The sequence below is a fragment of the Mustela lutreola genome, chromosome 4 (genome assembly GCF_030435805.1).
Source record: "Mustela lutreola isolate mMusLut2 chromosome 4, mMusLut2.pri, whole genome shotgun sequence".
NCBI classification, from domain to species: domain Eukaryota; kingdom Metazoa; phylum Chordata; class Mammalia; order Carnivora; family Mustelidae; genus Mustela; species Mustela lutreola.
Window position 1 is genome coordinate 125,786,614 of NC_081293.1, and position 22,244 is coordinate 125,808,857.

At 40.1% G+C, this 22,244-nt stretch overlaps 1 protein-coding gene across 1 annotated transcript in view; it reads right to left on the reverse strand.

The window, feature by feature from the left end:
* Positions 1 to 22,244, reverse strand: part of ELAPOR2 (endosome-lysosome associated apoptosis and autophagy regulator family member 2) — a 181,918-nt gene that overhangs the window by 13,932 nt on the left and 145,742 nt on the right. The window contains exons 19-20 of the mRNA XM_059170988.1: positions 13,261 to 13,387; positions 629 to 807 (exon numbers count right to left, since the gene is read on the reverse strand). Coding sequence (XP_059026971.1) covers positions 629 to 807; positions 13,261 to 13,387 — 306 coding nt within the window. The remainder of the gene's footprint in view (positions 1 to 628; positions 808 to 13,260; positions 13,388 to 22,244) is intronic.

Consider the following 22,244-nt stretch of genomic DNA (forward strand, 5'->3'; position numbering starts at 1 on the left):
TTCTTGTTTCTGTACATACCTCATTCCTTTCAATTCACCACGTTGGATATTGTAATGGCCTTGTGATATGACAATACAGAACTTTCAGAGCCCCGCTGATATATAATCATTTTAGAAAAGTCAAATCTCTTAACAGATCAATATATATTCAGGAAACAGACTCAATATTCAACCCTAGATTCCTAGTCCTGGAGTAAATACAGATTGCATTTGCCTGGAGTAAATACAGATTGCATTTGCCTACATACTTAGTTGTCTCACAAGAAACTGAAAAAGAAACATCAGGGCAAGAAGACACAACATTGTCATGAAAAGAAAAATACAGGCAGAGAGAAAACCTGACCTCTCAGCTCTGCTCCCATTTACTTGAATAACCCAGAGCCTCCATTTTTCTCTATTTTGTAACAAATAGGTCTAATCCAATCACCTCTAATGTTCTATCATCTATTAGCAGAATAATGATCCTTCCTGTTCCCTTTCTTAAAGGTCTTTCCTATAACTCCTTCATAGGAGCAGTTTCTTATCTTTCTGAGAAAAACTATTGGATGTAACAACAATTAGGTCTAACATTTTCACAACAAAAGAGATCCTTCAGTTCTTACATGGTCACTCCAATGAGGTTACTTACTTCTGATTCTTTTTCCAGAAGTAGCAAGTTAGAGCCACCAGCAAAACCGCGGTGAATGCTCCCACACCTGCTCCCACTTTCAGCCAGAAGTCAACTGTTTCGCAGGTTGACAACTTTTTCTCAGGCAAAGAAACTCCTTTAATGCACCATTTAGGTTCATTCCATACATACAAGGTTTCCTTTAAAAACACACACACACATAGATGACATGTGAAATGAGATTCAGAAGGAGAAGGGTTCTGCCCCTTATTCATAGTACACATAGAGGATTTCTCGGCATGCGTCTAATAGAAGAAGCTCCAGAAAGAGAAGAAAGAGATAGAGAAGAGAATGAAAAAGGAAATAGTGAACAAAACACAACAAAACCAAGTAAAAACATGAATTGCCAGATCACGAGCTTGGTCCATCTGAGGAGGTTGAATAAAAAGGTATGTCTGGACGTACCATTTGAGCTTGTTTGCTTAAATTTCTTATGATCCCTGACTTTTTTTTTTTTAAGATTTTATTTATTTATTTGACAGAGAGTGTGAGAGAGCACAAGCAGGGGGAGCAGTGGGGAGAAAAAGAGGTAGAAGCAGACTCTCTGCCAAGCAGGGAGCCTGAGGGGGCTCAATCCCAGGACCTTTAGGATCATGACCAAAGCCAAAGGCAGACACCCAACCATCTGAGCCACTCAGGTGCCCGATTCCTGACTTCTTAGTCATGTTTGTAATTGAAAGCTTAGGTTGTTTAATATAGTTAAGGGGAACAGGTATCACCCACCCATGCTGTAGGTCCATTTCCCCCACCAAGTGTCTCCCCTGAGAAGAAGAGGAAACTCTGGGCCCAGGACAGGCAGGCACACCATGATGAGCAGGCTTGGGTAAGAGGTAGGGGGGCAGGCGCACAGACCGCACCCTTATTTTCCCCACATTATTCTGGATTATCACTGCCCACAGTAGGTCCTTATTTTTATCCTCCTAAACCAGATGATTCAGTGTTGTTAGAACAACGTTTTTCCAAACTGCAAGTTGCAACTAACTAGGGAATAATAAAATCAATATACTGAATATTAATGATTTTTTAAAGATTTTATTTATTTATTTGACGGAGAGAGAGAGCGCTCACAAGTAGGCAGAAAGGCAGGCAGAGAGGTGGAGGGAGGGAAGCAGGCTCCCCACTGAGCAGAGAGCCCAGGACCCTGAGATCATGACCTGAGCTGAAGGCAGAGGTTTAACCCACTGAGCCACCCAGGTGTCCCAATATTAATGATTTTTTTTCAGATAAATAGATCAAATAACACTAAATAGAAACAAAAATTAAAGGACTGGTGGCACCTGGGTGGCTCAGTGGGTTGGGACCTCTGCCTTTGGCACGGGTCGTGGTCCCGAAGTCCTGGGATCGAGCCCCACGTCGGTTGCTCGACAGGGAACCTGCTTCCCCCTTCTCTCTCTGCCTGCCTCTCTGACTATTTGTGATCTCTGTCTGTCAAATAAATAAATAAAATTTTTAAAAATTAAAAAATAATTAAAGGAAGATGCATGTTTTTATAGTTCAACAAATATAATGACCAGTAGTAATTTTTGTGATGATTATATCCAGGGACATTAAAGGACATGGAAGACTCAATTTTTTTATCATTGTATCTAATTAAATTTTCTGGTGTCTGATGGTCACTTTAATAATATCCTAACAGGGGTTGCCTGTGTGGCTCAAGTCAGTTAAGCGTCTGCTTTGGCTCTGGTTATGATCCTGGGGTCCTGGGATTGAGTCCCGCGTTGGGCTACTTGATCAGCAGGGAGCCTGCTTCTCCCTCTCCCTCTGCCTGCCTCTCTCCCTGCTTGTGCTTGCTCTCTTTCTGTCATATAAATAAATAAAATCTTTAAAATAATAATAATAATAATAATAATAATAATATCCTAACAAAAGGATAACACCCTAATGTGTAATTTTACTGTACAAGCACACATATTTCTGCAATTAAACATGAAGTACAGGAGAATAGTATTTACTTTAAGAAAAAGTTTCAACCAAGTTTTGGATAAGAATTCTCAGGTTTTTTAGAAAAGTCATTAGTAATAGAATTTTTTTTTACTGCATGACAACTCTAACATTTTCATTAAATTTAATGTAAAAAACACTTTTAAAATGGGTCACATTATTTTTATAAGAATGAGATGAGAAATGAGGGGCATGTTCAAATACAAATGCTACATCTCGAAGTGTAAACAAGGACAACAGAGAGAAAAACATTAACTCTAGTCATGTGAAGCGCATTCGAACAAAAAAAGACCCTGCAGGGACGCCTGGGTGGCTCAGTCTGTTAAGCGTCTGTCTGTCTTCAGCTCAAGTCCTGATCCCAGATTCCTGGGATCGAGCCCAGCACCCTCCTCCGCAGGAAGCCTGCTTCTCCCTCTCCCAGTTCCCCTGCTTGTGTTCCCTCTCTTGCTGTTTCTCCCTCTTTCAAGTAAATAAATGAAATCTTAAAAAAAAAAGACTGTGTAATACATTATATAGTTTTTTTTTTTTTTTTTTTTTTAATCTACTGTCAAGTGTAGCTTTACCCTATTTCTTTTTTTTTTTTTTTTTTATTTTTTATTTTTTATAAACATATATTTTTTATATACATATATTTTTATCCCCAGGTCTGTGAATCACCAGGTTTACACACTTCACAGCACTCACCAAATCACATACCCTCCCCAATGTCCATAATCCCACCCCCTTCTCCCCAACCCCCTCCCCCCGGCAACCCTCAGTTTGTTTTGTGAGATTAAGAGTCACTTATGGTTTGTCTCCCTCCCAATCCCATCTTGTTTCATTTATTCTTCTACCCACTTAAGCCTCCATGTTGCATCACCACTTCCTCATATCAGGGAGATCATATGATAGTTGTCTTTCTCTGCTTGACTTATTTCGCTAAGCATGATACGCTCTAGTTCCATCCATGTTGTTGCAAATGGCAAGATTTCATTTCTTTTGATGGCTGCATAGTATTCCATTGTGTATATATACCACATCTTCTTGATCCATTCATCTGTTGATGGACATCTAGGTTCTTTCCATAGTTTGGCTATTGTGGACATTGCTGCTATAAACATTCGGGTGCATGTGTCCCTTTGGATCACTACATTTGTATCTTTAGGGTAAATACCCAATAGTGCAATTGCTGGGTCATAGGGCAGTTCTATTTTCAACATTTTGAGGAACCTCCATGCTGTTTTCCAGAGTGGCTGCACCAGCTTGCATTCCCACCAACAGTGTAGGAGGGTTCCCCTTTCTCCGCATCCTCGCCAGCATCTGTCATTTCCTGACTTGTTGATTTTAGCCATTCTGACTGGTGTGAGGTGATATCTCATTGTGGTTTTGATTTGTATTTCCCTGATGCCAAGTGATATGGAGCACTTTTTCATGTGTCTGTTGGCCATCTGGATGTCTTCTTTGCAGAAATGTCTGTTCATGTCTTCTGCCCATTTCTTGATTGGATTATTTGTTCTTTGGGTGTTGAGTTTGCTAAGTTCTTTATAGATTCTGGACACTAGTCCTTTATCTGATATGTCGTTTGCAAATATCTTCTCCCATTCTGTCAGTTGTCTTTTGATTTTGTTAACTGTTTCCTTTGCTGTGCAAAAGCTTTTGATCTTGATGAAATCCCAGTAGTTCATTTTTTCCCTTGCTTCCCTTGCCTTTTGCGTTGTTCCTAGGAAGATGTTGCTGCGGCAGAGGTCGAAGAGGTTGCTGCCCGTGTTCTCCTCAAGGATTTTGATGGATTCCTTTCGTACATTGAGGTCCTTCATCCATTTTGAGTCTATTTTTGTGTGTGGTGTAAGGAAATGGTCCAATTTCATTTTTCTGCATGTGGCTGTCCAATTTTCCCAGCACCATTTATTGAAAAGGCTGTCTTTTTTCCATTGGACATTCTTTCCTGCTTTGTCGAAGATTAGTTGACCATAGAGTTGAGGGTCTATTTCTGGGCTCTCTATTCTGTTCCATTGATCTATGTGTCTGTTTTTGTGCCAGTACCATGCTGTCTTGATGATGACAGCTTTGTAATAGAGCTTGAAGTCCGGAATTGTGATGCCACCAACGTTGGCTTTCTTTTTCAATATCCCTTTGGCTATTCGAGGTCTTTTCTGGTTCCATATAAATTTTAGAATTATTTGTTCCATTTCTTTGAAAAAGATGGATGGTACTTTGATAGGAATTGCATTAAATGTGTAGATTGCTTTAGGTAGCATAGACATTTTCACAATATTTATTCTTCCAATCCAGGAGCATGGAACATTTTTCCATTTCTTTGTGTCTTCCTCAATTTCTTTCATGAGTACTTTATAGTTTTCTGAGTATAGATTCTGTGTCTCTTTGGTTAGGTTTATTCCTAGGTATCTTATGGTTTTGGATGCAATTGTAAATGGGATTGACTCCTTAATATCTCTTTCTTCTGTCTTGCTGTTGGTGTAGAGAAATGCAACTGATTTCTGTGCATTGATTTTATATCCTGACACTTTACTGAATTCCTGTATAAGTTCTAGCAGTTTTGGAGTGGAGTCTTTTGGGTTTTCCACATATAGTATCATATCATCTGCGAAGAGTGATAATTTGACTTCTTCTTTGCCGATTTGGATGCCTTTAATTTCCTTTTGTTGTCTGATTGCTGAGGCTAGGACCTCTAGTACGATGTTGAATAGCAGTGGTGATAATGGACATCCCTGCCGTGTTCCTGACCTTAGCGGAAAAGCTTTCAGTTTTTCTCCATTGAGAATGATATTTGCGGTGGGTTTTTCATAGATGGCTTTGATGATATTGAGGTATGTGCCCTCTATCCCTACACTTTGAAGAGTTTTGATCAGGAAGGGATGTTGTACTTTGTCAAATGCTTTTTCAGCATCTATTGAGAGTATCATATGGTTCTTGTTCTTACTTTTATTGATGTGTTGTATCACATTGACTGATTTGCGGATGTTGAACCAACCTTGCAGCCCTGGAATAAATCCCACTTGGTCGTGGTGAATAATCTTTTTAATGTACTGTTGAATCCGATTGGCTAGTATTTTGTTGAGTATTTTCGCATCTGTGTTCATCAAGGATATCGGTCTATAGCTCTCTTTTTTGGTGGGATCCTTGTCTGGTTTTGGGATCAAGGTGATGCTGGCCTCATAAAATGAGTTTGGAAGTTTTCCTTCCATTTCTATTTTTTGGAACAGTTTCAGGAGAATAGGAATTAGTTCTTCTTTAAATGTTTGGTAGAATTCCCCCGGGAAGCCGTCTGGCCCTGGGCTTTTGTTTGTTTGGAGATTTTTAATGACTGTTTCAATCTCCTTACTGGTTATGGGTCTGTTCAGGCTTTCTATTTCTTCATGGTTCAGTTGTGGTAGTTTATATGTTTCTAGGAATGCATCCATTTCTTCCAGATTGTCAAATTTATTGCCGTAGAGTTGCTCATAGTATGTTCTTATAATAGTTTGTATTTCCTTGGTGTTAGTTGTGATCTCTCCTCTTTCATTCATTATTTTATTTATTTGGGTCCTTTCTCTTTTCTTTTTGATAAGTCGGGCCAGGGGTTTATCAATTTTATTAATTCTTTCAAAGAACCAGCTCCTAGTTTCGTTGATTTGTTCTATTGTTTTTTTGGTTTCTATTTCATTGATTTCTGCTCTGATCTTTATGATTTCTCTTCTCCTGCTGGGCTTAGGGTTTCTTTCTTGTTCCTTCTCCAGCTCCTTTAGGTGTAGGGTTAGGTTGTGTACCTGAGACCTTTCTTGTTTCTTGAGAAAGGCTTGTACCGCTATATATTTTCCTCTCAGGACTGCCTTTGTTGTGTCCCACAGATTTTGAACCGTTGTATTTTCATTATCATTTGTTTCCATGATTTTTTTCAATTCTTCTTTAATTTCCCGGTTGACCCATTCATTCTTTAGAAGGATACTGTTTAGTCTCCATGTATTTGGGTTCTTTCCAAACTTCCTTTTGTGGTTGAGTTCTAGCTTTAGAGCATTGTGGTCTGAAAATATGCAGGGAATGATCCCAATCTTTTGATACCGGTTGAGTCCTGATTTAGGACCGAGGATGTGATCTATTCTGGAGAATGTACCATGTGCACTAGAGAAGAATGTGTATTCTGTTGCTTTGGGATGAAATATTCTGAATATATCTGTGATGTCCATCTGGTCCAGTGTGTCATTTAAGGCCTTTATTTCCTTGCTGATCTTTTGCTTGGATGACCTGTCCATTTCAGTGAGGGGAATATTAAAGTCCCCTACTATTATTGTATTGTTGTTTATGTGTTTCTTTGATTTTGTTATTAATTGGTTTATATAGTTGGCTGCTCCCACGTTGGGGGCATAGATATTTAAAATTGTTAAATCTTCTTGTTGGACAGACCCTTTGAGTATGATATAGTGTCCTTCCTCATCTCTTATTACAGTCTTTGGCTTAAAATCTAATTGATCTGATATAAGGATTGCCACTCCTGCTTTCTTCTGATGTCCATTAGCATGGTAAATTCTTTTCCACCCCCTCACTTTAAATCTGGAGGTGTCTTCGGGCTTAAAATGTGTTTCTTGGAGGCAACATATAGATGGGTTTTGTTTTTTTATCCATTCTGATACCCTGTGTCTTTTGACAGGGGCATTTAGCCCATTCACATTCAGGGTAACTATTGAGAGATATGAATTTAGTGCCATTGTATTGCCTGTAAGGTGACTGTTACTGTATATGGTCTCTGTTCCTTTCTGATCTACCACTTGTAGGCTCTCTCTTTGCTTAGAGGACCCCTTTCAATATTTCCTGTAGAGCTGGTTTGGTATTTGCAAATTCTTTCAGTTGTTGTTTGTCCTGGAAGCTTTTAATCTCTCCTTCTATTTTCAATGATAGCCTAGCTGGATATAGTATTCTTGGCTGCATGTTTTTCTCGTTTAGTGCTCTGAAAATATCATGCCAGCTCTTTCTGGCCTGCCAGGTCTCTGTGGATAAGTCAGCTGCCAATCTAATATTTTTACCATTGTATGTTACAGACTTCTTTTCCCGGGCTGCTTTCAGGATTTTCTCTTTGTCATTGAGACTTGTAAATTTTACTATTATGTGACGGGGTGTGGGCCTATTCTTATTTATTTTGAGGGGCATTCTCTGAACCTCCTGAATTTTGATGCTTGTTCCCTTTGCCATATTGGGGAAATTCTCCCCAATAATTCTCTCCAGTATACCTTCTGCTCCCCTCTCACTTTCTTCTTCTTCTGGAATCCCAATTATTCTAATGTTGTTTCGTCTTATGGTGTCACTTATTTCTCGAATTCTCCCCTCGTGGTCCAGTAGCTGTTTGTCCCTCTTTTGATCAGCTTCTTTATTCTCTGTCATTTGGTCTTCTATATCACTAATTCTTTCTTCTGCCTCATTTATCCTAGCAGTGAGAGCCTCCATTTTTGATTGCACCTCATTAATAGCTTTTTTGATTTCAACTTGGTTAGATTTTAGTTCTTTTATTTCTCCAGAAAGGGCTTTTATATCTCTCGAGAGGGTTTCTCTAATATCTTCCATGCCTTTTTCGAGCCCGGCTAGAACCTTGAGAATTGTCATTCTGAACTCTAGATCTGACATATTACCGATGTCTGTATTGATTAGGTCCCTAGCCTTCGGTACTGCCTCTTGTTCTTTTTTTTGTGGTGAATTTTTACGTCTTGTCATTTTGTCCAGATAAGAGTAAATGAAGGGGCAAGTAAAATACTAAAAGGGTGGCAACAACCCCAGGAAAATATGCTTTAGCCAAATTAGAAGAGATCCAAAATCGTGAGTGGGGAGAAAGGGGATAAAAAGAGGTTCAAAAAGGAAGAAAGAAAAAAGAAAAAAAAAAAAAAAAAAAAAAAAAAAAAGAAAAGAATTTTTTTTTTTAAAAAAGAAAACACCTAAGAAAAATGTAAAAAAATATATATATATATTAGATAAACTAGTAAAAAATCGTTAAAAAAGAAAAAGGTAACAGTTAAAAAAAAAAAAAATTTTACCCGAAGGCGAGAAAAAAAAAAAAAAAATGAAAAAGAAAAAATTAAATTAACTGCAAGACTAAAAAAAATCACAGGAAAAAAGCCATGAGTTCCGTGCTTGGCTTTCTCCTCCTCTGGAATTCTGCTGCTCTCCTTGGTATTGAAACCGCACTCCTTGGTAGGTGAGCTTGGTCTCGGCTGGATTTCTTGTTGATCTTCTGGGGGAGGGGCCTGTTGTAGTGATTTTCAAGTGTCTTTGCCCCAGGCGGAATTACACCGCCCTTACCCGGGGCCGGGGTGAGTAATCCGCTCGGGTTTGCTTTCAGGAGCTTTTGTTCCCTGAGCGCTTTCCGTAGAGTTCCAGAGGACGGGAATACAAATGGCGGCCTCCTGGTCTCCGGCCCGGAGGAGCCGAGAGCCCAGGGCCCCACTCCTCAGTGCGCCCTCAGAGAACAGCGCCCAGTTACTCCCGTCTGCCTGACCTCCGGCCGCGCTCCGAGCTCACCGAGCCTGCGACCGGTTCAAGGTAACACGGAGCTGCGAGCTTACTGTCGGCTCTGTCTCTGTAGCCGGCTTTCCCGTTCCAATACCCGCAAGCTCTGCGACACTCAGACACCCCCGATCCTTCTGTGACCCTGCGGGACCTGAGGCCACGCTGACCCCGCGTGGGCTTCGCTCCGGTTTAGCCTCTGGAGCGATGTCCCTCCGCGGAGCAGACTTTTAAAAGTCCTGATTTTGTGCGCGGTTGCTCCGCCGCTTGCCGGGAGCCGGCCCCTCCCCCCGGGGTCTATCTTCCCGTCGCTTTGGATTCACTTCTCCGCCGGTCCTACCTTTCAGAAAGTGGTTGTTTTTCTGTTTCCAGAATTGCTGTTCTTCTTCTCTTCGATCTGCCGATGGATTTTCAGGTGTTTGCAATCTTTAGATAAGCTATCTAGCTGATCTCCGGCTAGCTGAAGCAGTCTCAGCTTGCTACTTCTCCGCCATCTTGACTCCTCCCCCCACATTATATAGTTTTATCAAATGTGCAACAGCAGTGAAAATGGCAAAGCTCTAATGTCTAATGACAGTCATAATCAAAATGTTAAAACTTTGGATTAAAAAGATACTTGTAAACCCAGAGTACTTAACTTTTCCATAAGCTCCCAAGTTGTTCAGGGGGGGAAAAAAGAGCAAGCTATTGGCCAAATTTCTCAGTCATTCCCTAATTATTAATTATAAAGCCTTATCCCTTCATCCAGTGGCGTGTCATTGGCAAAGGAGAAAATGGCTGACTCCGCAGCTGCAAACTGTCTTCTTCCAGCATGCTGGGATATTTTGCAAACAGGGTGAGATAAAGTTGATGATAAACTTAAAAATAACACAGTATCTCTTCAAATCTGCACGACTGGGTGACATTTAGAAGTAATGCTTACTACACACACTGAGAACCTGGTATAGATTTCTAAGATCCAAGTTGATAAGAACACTGTCCCCACAAGTTGTGCCACTCTCTTAGTTTACAAACCTCTCTGTGGAGGGCTTGTTGTAATGTGTAAACTTAACTTCATACACACCTGGATTAGATACATTTACAGAATTGGGAAAATATACTCTTAGTCAAGACAGAGAGAAAACCTGTAAAGTATGGAGCAGGAAACACAGGGAAATTGTTAAAAAAATTAACTAATACACATTACCGATATTTTGCCATCACTGTATTTTTCTCTCCCATGAGGCTTCAGGCATCCAAAAAAATCTACCCTTGCTCCTGAACCTACTGCAGTCCCCCCTTATCTGCAGTTTGATTTTCTGTGGGCTCAGGTAGGAAGCACATGATCGTCCTGATTTATCATCAGAAAGTCCACAGCAGCCTCATGCTCTGTCACATGCCTACGTCACTGCCCTCACTGGATCTCATCGCAGAGCGTTTCACCATCTCACGCCATCACAAGGCTGAGCTCAGGACAAGAAGGTATTTTGAGAGAAAGAGCACATTCACGTAACTTTTATTACTGTATATTGTTATAATTGTTCTCTTTTATTATCAGTTATTTTTCTCTTACTGTGCCTGATTTAGACACTAAACTTCATCCTAGGTACGTGTGTACGTACGTAAAAGGAAAAACAAAGTATACATAGTGCTCGGGACTATCCGTGGTTTCAGGCATTCATTCACTGGGTGTCTTGGCACATATCCCCCAGGGGAAAAAGGGGGAGCGTCTACTGTAATGGAAAACAGTGAAAGCTGTCATTTGTGCAACATAAAACTCACTAAAGAGCAGACTTTTGGGGGCACTGGGTGCCCAGTGGGTTAAAGCCTCTGCCTTCAGCTCAAGTCATGATCCCAGGGTCTTGGGATCGAGCCCCACATCCGGCTCCCTGCTGGGCAGAGAGCCTGCTTCGCCCCCACTCTCTGCCTGCTTCTCCGTCTACCTGTGATCTTTGTCAAATAATTAAATAAAAATCTTTTAAAAATAAATAAATAAATAAAAATTTAAAAAGAGCAGACTTTTTGAAATCTTTTATTCGGAGGCTGGACATAAACACCCACTTACTGGGTCATACCGATTTGTTTTGCTGTTGTGACTGAGCACACTAAGCAAGGTACATAAGCTTCGGAATAACATTTCTATTTTTCTAACTGAAGCCTGATCTCATTTGGCAAATATTTTCAAAATCCATATCTAAGTATAACAGAAATGTTGACTTACCTATTTCTCAAGGTAAATATAGAACTATAGGAGGGAAATTATGTATTTCAATATGACAAACACAGCAAAGTGTTCCTAAAGATATCTTGAAGGCAAAAGCAAATATTTAAAAAGAATCACCTTCTAACTATCTGTTCCAAACATTCCTAAAACATGCTGAACAGAATTTTGGCAATAAAGAGAGTAGGAATTAAATTAAAGAGATCATTGCAAACTCATGGTCTTAACGTTCTCATCATTGCTTTCCAGAAGAGAAATGGTGAATATTAGAGAATGTTTACATAAAAGGTCACCTGACTTTCCAAAGCCCTTGAGTTAAGGTGATGGTCAAAGAAGGGAATGCATTCGTTTCTCATTTATTCCTTAAAAAATGAGAAGGCTATCATCATTTTAGAGAAATGTCCACTGTGAGACATAAAATGTGTATCATTAGTATTATGAGGACTAAAAAGAAACCATTTTTTGGTAAGCCAAGATTTTTCATCCTTGATCCACTAAGAATGTTAACAAGAAACTGGCTCACCTGTGCACAAGATGCACACTTGATGAATGAAATAAAACATGCCTAATTTTTCTTTACTTCTTGTAGATTGCGAACCTTTCCTGTTTTATATTCAATGATTTCATGACAACACATTTTATATTACCTTTATGCTTAGACTTTATCATCAAATACAAAAATAAGTATTGTTCCAAGAAATTTCACTTCATTTTTAGGCATATTGCTATGTGTCTGAGTTGGAGTCTGTGTATTAGCTTTGCTGTGCAATGTATTTCTTACTATAGGTTCAATGAGATTAAAGTTTGAAAAATCCTTATGTTAAGTTTGAAAAGTCCCTATGTAGAGAATGGCTCTCTGTGTTTTTCCCCCAGAGGTAAAGGCTACTGCTAATACTCTGAATGCAGGAGATGAGGTAGGGCATTCTGACTTCTTCTTGTACTCCTGCCCTCTGACCTTCCAATAACATGCTCCTCCAGACTTTCCTGGAAAGAACAGCACTCCCTCTCTGATCCCTTCTTGCCACCAGCCTTCCAGCACGCTTCCCGCTCCAGGAGACCTGAACGTCAGGCCTACTTCAACTTTACCCCAGTTTTCTGAAATCCCATCAGAATCCGATTCTCTGATGCCAATTCCCCACTAAGGTTACCACCACTAGCAGTGATTTATTATCATTTGTAGTTTTTTTTCTTGTCATTTCAATAGAATTCAGAGAGGTTCAAATAGGAAGACATCTTGAAGGAAGAAAAGTTTGTGTTTTTCACACGGCACTCCTCAAAGCTTGTACAGTGACCTAAACACTCTCAGACACTACTCCCAGAAGTGCAAAAGGAAACATCAAAGCATGTTAGTAATATGTATCAAGAACTTTAGAGGCGCCTGGGTGGCTCAGTGGGTTAAAGCCTCTGCCTTCGGCTCAGGTCATGATCCCAGGGTCCTGGGATCGAGCCCTGCACTGGGCTCTCTGCTCAGCAGGGCGCCTGCTTCCTCCTCTGTCTCTGCCTGCCTCTGCCTACTTGTGATCTCTGTCAAATAAATAAAAATCTTAAAAAAAAAAATCTTAAAAATGTCTATCTCCTTAGTGCCAATTAATCTTTTTCTCGTAATAAAATCTAAGGAAACCACCACATTCCCAACAGGGATGTTCATTACAGTTGTTTACAGAAAGACTTCTCAAATTTTCTCTCAAATGTCCAACAGGGGACTTATTAAATCCCAAAATATATATAATAGAGTATCTTTCAGTAACTAAAAATCATGTTTTTGAAAAAAATTAATGACAAGAGAAATACATGCAGTGTAACCACTGATGGTGGTAACCTTATTGGTGGTAACAAAACTTGATTTTAAATGCATACTAATGAGACATTAATTTAACTATAAGCTTTAGCCATAGTTTTAAACCTGAGTTTCTGTGATTTAAGTGATACCAGACTCATCAATTTCTCTTCAATCACACAGCTCTGCTTAGATGGATTTGTCCCTTACCTGCACTCCTCTCTTACAGGCTCCCTCAATCTCATGGAAGTCATGCTCTGTGCACAGAGGGCAAGCTTCAGTACTCTCCCACAGAAAATAGAATGAGCATCCATCACAGGTGCCTGCTGGGCACTTGCTGAAATAAAAAAATGAAGTGACAGTTCTTATAACACATTCAGTCAAGTCCAAGCAACATTTAAGTGCTCACTGCATACTGGAAAGCAATGTGTGGGTGCTGAGAAAACCAACAAACAAGAAAATGAAAGAAAATAAAGCCACAACTTCATACCTACTAGGATGGCTAGAACAAAAAGACAGATGATAACTAGAGTTGCAAACATGTTAAGAAATTAGAAACTTCAGGGACGCCTGGGTGGCTCAGTTGGTTAAGCGGCTGCCTTCGGCTCAGGTCATGATCCCAGCGTCCTGGGATCGAGTCCCACATCGGGCTCCTTGCTCGGCAGGGAGCCTGCTTCTCCCTTTGCCTCTGCCTGCCACTCTGTCTGCCTGTGCTTGTTCTCGCTTCTCTCTCTATGACAAATAAATAAAATAAAATCTTAAAAAAAAAAAAAAAAAGAAATTAGAAACTTCATACATTGCTAATGGGAATGGAAAAAGGTGCAGCTGATTTGCAACAAGCTGGTAGTTCCTCAGATCATCAAAATGAGTTACCATGTGATCCAGTAATTCCACCTCTAGATAAAAATCCAAGAGAAATAAAAACATATGTCCACACACAAACTTGTACATGAATGTCCATATGAGCATTAGTCATGAGAGTCAAAAGGTAGAGACAACTCCAAGGTCCATGAGCAGATGAACAGACAAACACTATGTGCTATAACCATGCAGTGGAATATTACTAGGTCATAAAAAGGAACGCAGAACTGATCCATACCCCAATTTGGATGAAAATACACTAAGTAGAAGAAGCCAATCTTCTACTAATACATAAAATATAAATCTTCTACTAATATAGAGACTCTTCTTCTAATATATAGAATATAGACTCTATACATTGAATGATGTTATTGGGCTGCCTGGTGTCTCAGTCATTCAAGTGTGTGCCTTCAGCTCAGGTCATGATCTCAGGATCCTGGGATCGAACTCCCTACTGAGCTGGGAACCTGTGTCTCCCTCTCCCTCTGCTTGCCATTCCCCCTACTTGTGCTCTCTTTTTCTCTGTCAAATAAATAAAATCTTTTAAAAAAAATAAATGATGCTATTTTTATGAAAGTTCAAAATAAGATAATTAGTGGTTGCTTGGGGCTTGGAAAAGAGCTAAGGTGATAGCTGAAGTGTATAAGGTTTCCTTTTAAGGTGAAGAAGAGCTCTCAAAATTGACTGTGCTGATGGCTGTACCTATCTATGAATATGCTAATAACCAGTGGCTTTTCTGTTTTAAGTGAGCAAAGTGTATAGCATGAGAATCATATCCCTATAAAGTTATTTTTTAAAGATTTAAAGGACAGATAGAGATAATGACAAAAAAATAAAAAGAGCTCTGGGAAGACCTCTTGACAGAAGGGGTGCCTAGAACAAATATCAAATATTCAGTAAGATTTAGCCAGAAGAGAAAAGAAGAAAGCAAGGGGATGCCTGCTGAGGGATGAAGTGGTAGATGAATTGTAAGGGAAGTACAAGCTGGTCATTATCATAACAGCTTCAGGAGCAGGGTAGTGAGTGGGCGCTAGGCATACAGGCAGGAACCAGGTAGGAGAAGGGAGGTGTCATTTCTTTTTAAGGTGACGTACTTAGTGGGCGCCTCGGAGGCTCAATGGGTTAAAGTCTCTGCCTTCAGCTCAAGTCATGATCTCAGGGTCCTGGGATTGAGCCCCGCATTGCATTGGGCTCTCTGCTCAGCGGGGAGCTTGCTTCCCCTTCTCTCCCTGCCTGCCTCTCTGCCTACTTGCAATCTCTATCTGCCAAATAAATAAACAAAATCTTTAAAAAAAAAAAAAAAAAGGTGACGTACTTAGGCAATGGCCCCAAGAACAGAATAATGAACAGGATCAAGGTCTAGAGGGTGAGGGCAGCAGGGGCGTGGGAGGTGATTGTTGAAAACAAAATTGCCTAAAGTATAAAAACAAACAAAACAACTATCAGGTCCACACATATCTCAGTGGTGCAAATGACTGTGCAAAACTGGGTTTCTTCAGTCTGACAATGACGTCTTTCAAGAGGTAGTGACCATCACCACTCGGTGATCACAGATGGGGCTTACACAAAGGTGCAAGATGGCAGAGACCCAACCACCAGGTGGGGCCTGAATAGAGACCTTTTGAAACTGCTCTGTGGTACGTGGGTCTATTATGTCAACTTGCTTCTTTTCATTTTAGATAAACACAGCATGGCTCAAAAATGAAACTGCTATTACTGTGTACAGAATCCTTATTCATTGAAGCAAGAAGTTATGTGGAGAGGTTCTGGTAGGAATGGCTGTTTTGTTCATGACTTTGTTAAAGCTAGGGGAATTGTGTTCCATTCATATGTCTAGTATACTTCCCTTAAGCTGTGTACATACACGGCACTGCCCTGGAAACCTTCACACCTGGGCTGCTGCCAAGTACAGGTGTCCTAACACATGTGGGGCAAAAAGACAGGCACACAATAAAAGAGAGAACCCCAACACACCCCTTCTTAACTTTTAACTTTAGATGACTTTGTGATGATATGCAGTCTAAAGCTGAAATTTTCGGTCTAGCAACAAAGTAAAATTTCATACTCTTAGTATATATTCTAAGGTCATCCTACAATATGAACACTGAAACAAAAATCTGCCTGCCTAAAAATTGTCTACATTTTTATAGGATTATCCTTCCAAATGTCGAAATGCCTAGAGTACGCTATAAACTAAGTATTCATGCGCGGGATGCAAAGAAAAGCACAGCTCTGTGTAATGTACTGAGAAACAGAGGTCCAGTACTTTTGAGCTGAGAACAGTGATAAGTGGGAACTCTTGGGAAAAATAGCTTAACTGTTACCTCCCTTGATTTCTGTTTGTAAAAGCCAGTAAAGTATTTTCAGACCAAGAAACAAAAAGGTACTTTTTTTAAAAGGTAAGTACAATAGATGAAAATCAAGCCACTTAAAAAAATTATCACTATTTCCACCTTCCACATCAGGAACACCAACTCGAAACTGCACTTTTGAAAAAAAAAATTGAGCAAACAAATTTTGAAAAAGCTTTTCAAGGGGCCCCTGGGTGGCTCAGTGGGTTAAAGCTTCTGCCTTCGGCTCAGGTCATGATCCCAGGGTCCTGGGCTCTCTGCTCAGTGGGGAGCCTGCTTCCCACCCCCCTCTCTTCCTGCCTGCCATTCTGTCTACTTGTGATCTCTGTGAAATAAATAAATAAAATCTTAAAAAAGAGAGAGAAAGAGAGAAAGAAAAGTTCTTCAAGAACACAATTATTTGTACAGCAATGAATTGAAATTTTGAAGGTAATTAACTTTTTGACCATTTAGCATAAATTACCCAATATACTTTCCTGCTGAAGTCTCTCCTTCCCAAATTATTTTATCTTTCCAACACAGGCACGTTTTCAAGGGCAGCGAGGGCTGTTTATCTTGGGAAAATAAAAGAGTAAGTCCAGTAAAGTTTGAGGGGAAAAAAAAAACCTCAACAAATAAAGAAAAAGGGGAAAATTAATTAAAGTTGCAAAAACCTCTGGAGAGAAAACTCGGGTTACAATTCTGGCTGGACTTGCAAGTGATTTTGTGTTTTTTTCCACCAGTGACTTAGTCCCCCCCGCACTGTTTCATATTTGTAATTTAGCGGAAGTGACGTTTGTTTCACTGCCTTCTTAGGGTGTTTATAAAGGACAAAATAAGAGAACAATTTGGGAAAGTTTCAAGTACTGCAAAATATAAAAGACTATTAACAATGCACATCACTTTCTCAAGAACTGGTAGAACTACAGAAACCAGGGGAAAAAATCAAGACATTGATGTAACTTACAGAGCTGCCAGTAAATGTCAAAATACTACAATGATTCACTGCCTTTCCCTGGGAGAATTTACTTTTTAAAATCTGCTCTTAGGTTGAAAGTAGTTTAGTTTAGAATCAATTCTTTAATTCTTTCAACCCAACGATTCAGTTAAAATGTGGAACATCCAAATTTGATTCTTTGTTATAAACCCAAGTTTCACAGTTTGAATCAGGCCTTCCCTATGAAGTGACAAGGGTGTAGGAAGCAGACCTCGTTTCAATAGTGCTTACATGGAAAACGAAAATAGAAAAAAAAAATGCAAGAGAAAAAAACACAAAAAGATTTTCTTCTACTAAGAATAAAAAAGCGTGTAATAAGGTAACAAACAAAAGCTTTATCGCCAAATATGTGAAACTCTTTTCCCTTTGACGACCTGGGTCACCATCATCTCCATCCTCCCCACACTGGCTTTTCAAAGGTGTCACTAACTGAGCTTCTCTTTTTAAATTTTTGGTCTACAAGATCACCATAGAAACCAGCAAGTAAGTGTCTGAAGAGCAGTACGTGAATCACTGACAGTCAGAGCACAGAAGACTAGAATTCCACAGGATGACCCCTGTAGGGTCACACCCCTGTCACCATAGGCCGTGAATTCTAGGTACAGAAACCACCATCGACAAGGAAAACCAGGTGCACCATAATATGGTTTTACTCTTAAATAAGGAAGACTTTCCAGTTTCCTTATTTTGTTTCTGGGCTTGCCTTTCCCATCAGGATAGCACTGGTAACATGAAAATTCCGATCAATTTTTTTTTAAGTAAGTTCTTTTAAAGTTAAGTAAGTTCTATTTTGGATTCTAAAATGGGATACATATTCTGGGGGGAGAAGTGGACAGAGTTACGAGTTTTTAGTGTCCTCCTTTATATGAATCATCTTACCTAAGGCAGGATCTCCTTGGTTCATACTAAAAATTCATGGACAATAATCTTATTTTCTTATGAACTACTACAACCCTATACCTAATCAATTGTAAATTGTTGGGATAGTTGATAAAACAATGTAACCTTGTTTTTGCCTAAACTTTATTCAAATAAGTTACATTGTCAGTATGGTTCTGACCCTTCTGGAGTTGGTCTCAAGAGACTGGGGGGGGGGGAGTCCATAGTTTAAGTGCCTCAAACTTTCTCATTGGGTGTCAGAGCACGGTTGTTACTCAGCTTGTTTTGTGCAAGGCTTTTCTGGGTTTCGTGGGGTTTCCCAATCTTGGAGTTCAGAGACTGGTATCCTCTGGGCATGGGTGATGCTCTCTGACCAGCTGCTGGTAGCCCCTTGGCTTTGGCTTCTGAGAAGTTCAGCCTTTCTCAGGTGAGAACGCCAGTGGACTGAGAGCCTTCCTGTGTGGGATCCATAAAATGGCTTTGGATCTTGCTACAATTTTGCCCTGAGGCTGAAGAGTATCAACCACTTATGACTGAGTTTGAACATAAGATTTCTGATCCATACCTCTTTGATCCAGGGATCTAAAATTCTTTTTTTTTTTTTTAAGATTTTATTTATTTATTTGACAGAGAGAAACCACAAGTAGATGGAGAGGCAGGCAGAGAGAGAGAGAGGGAAGCAGGCTCCCTGCTGAGCAGAGAGCCCGATGCGGGACTTGATCCCAGGACCCTGAGATCATGACCTGAGCCGAAGGCAGTGGCTTAACCCACTGAGCCACCCAGATGCCCAGGGATCTAAAATTCTACCAGTCTCCTGCAAAAACCTCCCTTCTTGCAGATTCTCCCCTAGGTTAATTACCAAAAGCCAGAACCTGATCAAGATCTATACAAACTACATTAGTTAACACTCTCCAGACCCTCTTATCTACAGATCTGCAAAACCTGTCAGAGTTTTATCATCCTTATTTCAAAATGGATCCTTATCTTTTTGACTGTTTTGTAATCTTTTTATGTCATGTCCTATGATTACTCATTAGTGCTTGAACTGTATAACTTAAACAATTCTGTATTCAAATTTTTCCATTTCTTGATCATAATGGGTTTTTACTTATGCTCATAGAGCTTTTATATGCCTCCTCACTTTTCCCTGTTCTAAGAACATACTTGGCTTTTATCTTTTAAATTCTACTGCCTTTTAAATTTAACTTGTACCAATTTAGATATCTATTATCTGTCCATAAGTGGTTCAGAGGAAAAAAGAAAACAAGGAACCCACTTAACCAATCATTATCCTTTGCCTCTTAACCCCTTAAAATGGATAGACTTTTTGGCTGCAAGAGACCTCTCCCAAAGACCAAAGAAAACACGAGTGTCCTGCAAGTCCGATAATTTTGACAGAGCATACTCTAAATCAGAGCCTGTGGAATAAAGCTCTGGCATGTTCCGCCTGTGAACGCTATCATGACAGACCTCTGAAGCATCCTTTTTGTGAGATACAACGTTCTCAGAAGCTAAACTCTCCCCCCCCCCTTTTAATGAGCAGTAGCCCCTCTCCATTTGGCCCAGAACCACTCACTAGCTGGACTCTCTGAGCCCAAGGCTACCCTTATGATAAAGATGAATTTGGATTCTGAAGGAGGTTTTGGCAAAAACAGTTTTAGACTGATTCATAAACTCTCCAAGCAGTTAAATATAGTTACATAAATTGAGACAGAGAAAGAGAGGATGATGATTTTCCTCTAAATCATATCATTACTAAAGACCACCTCGTTGGAGGAAGAATGACTCATGTTAAACAAAGCACCAATAACTTGCAGACCAATTGAATTATCCCCGGATAAATGTGATATTTGCCTCTGGGCTTAGTGTGCTTCTTTGTAAATCTCTACCTGTGAGAAAGTGGAGGGACAAAATGGCAAGATGAACACATGACGGGAAGGAAAGAATTATCGACACAGCCAGGACATCTTTCTGTCTTGACTGTGCCACCACAGCTGTATACCCAGGGTCCTCAGTGTTCCCTACTATGTCAAGCAAATGCATCTGATGCAGGTCTCTCATCAGAGAGAAGATGACCCATTTTGCCCACTTTCTAATAATGCTTTTTATAACCTTTCCACTCACAGAAATTTCTTACGCATTTGAAAGAACACTTAGGACACAATGTTCATTTAGTTCTAAATTTTTCCTATTGAAAGTTGAATCTTTGATTTTCCTAACAACTAGGATCATGACTGGAGGTCTGAAAAGTTTCTTAGGCAGAGGCTGGAGGATGATCTATTTAGGGCTATCAGCACTCTCCTCGGTTAGAAATTTGTTCGCTGGCTAAGATGAGAACTCCACCAGGAAATCCCCAAAAGTCCACTCATTCTGGTTCTCAGATTTCTTCCACCACAGATACCATACTGTTAAGTTTTTATTTAAAATGTCTCACACACCCCCCCAGACACTTTGTGGAATTAGAAACCAACTGCATTTGCCAGACCAAACACAGACAGGATGCAGTTTTTCAACTGCAGGTTAGTAGGCGGCCCTGATAATTTGCTATTCCCTCTAAATTTCCTATGAGATACACAGGGAACACACACTGTCCCTTCCTCCTGCCCGCCCACGCTCTGTTAAGAACTTCTCATTTTCCCAAGACTAAAGGTTTTATGACATTTTCTCAGGTCACAAGCTTCAGAGCCCCAACCAACATCACTACTACTCAAGTCTCCTTTGCCGGCTTTGCCAAGATTGTTGGCCAAGACAGGAGAATTCCCGGGGGTGGCATCCCTTCTAAATTACCAAAGTCTGCTTTCTGAGACATTTTGGTCACAGCATATGAGACTTTTTTCAAGCCAAGTGCCTGGTTAGCACCTTCTTCCCTCTTCTGGAGATCTTAAAGCTCCCCCAAACTGCAAAGTAAATCCTCTTCAAAAGTAGCTGGAGAAACCTGGCTCTGTTAACATTTCCTCACTGTTAGTAGGAAATCTTTATTCAGCCCCAAAGCTAAAAAAAACTCTAATTATTTCAGAACAAGCTGCTGTTTATCATATGCTGATGCCAGGGCTCCCCCTTGTGCCTTCATGGGGAACTGATTCAAGTAAGAATAGAAGGTTAGCTCATTAGGTTGTGGGGTTCCAGCTGTTCCCTAGAGCAGTGGTCCTCAAACCTCAATGTGCATCATAACTACATATAAATTTTTACAAAATATGGGTGAAGGACTACCCTGTAGACCAAGACATTTTAAATGAGCTTTTCAGAAAACTAAAATGCAGAGCAAAGTTTGAGGATTTACCTCAGAAAAAAGCAAGCCAAATCACCAAAATAGCAAAATGTGGATTAAGATCAGTAGTTCCAAAATTTTTATCTGCACAGAATTGTCTTGTGTTTTTTAAATAATATTTTAAAGTAATCTCTACCCCCAACATGGGGCTGGAACCCACAACCCTGAGATCAGGAGTCATATATGCTCCACCAACTGAGCCAGCCAGGCACCTAAGAATTGCCTTGTATTTTAAAAAACATTCCTATGCTCAACACTCAAGAGATTGTTTTGGTTTCAAAAAAGATCTAGAAATTGATTTTTAAAATAGACACCCCAAGGTATTCTGCCACAGAGTATCTTGAGAAACCCTGGCAAAGACAGCTAAATTCTGTGAAGAGAAAAAACTGCTAGAGGTCAAAGGAAAAACTTAACCTTTCCTCTTCTCACAAGGCAACAAAACCCCAAGTTTCTAAATGGTATCATTTAACAACATGAGACTTTTTTTTTTTTTTTTTTTTTTTTACCTTAAAACATCAGAACCCACCTTGGAAGAGTGAGAGTGAGATACTTTCTTAAAGGACAGACCTGGGGGCACCTGGGTGGCTCAGTGGGTTAAGCCTCTGCCTTCAGCTCAGGTCATCATCTCAGGGTCCTGGGATCGAGCCCTGGGATCGAGCATTGGGCTCTCTGCTCACCAGGGAGCCTACTTCCTCCTCTCTCTCTGCCTGCCTCTCTGCCTACTTATGATCTCTCTCTCTCTCTGTCAAATATATTTTAAAAATAAACAAAAAATGAAGGACAGACCTGACCTTCGGTCATATTATCTTCTTGGAAGCCATCAGAGAGACTTCCTGAGGCCAGACTCAGGGAGGCTAGT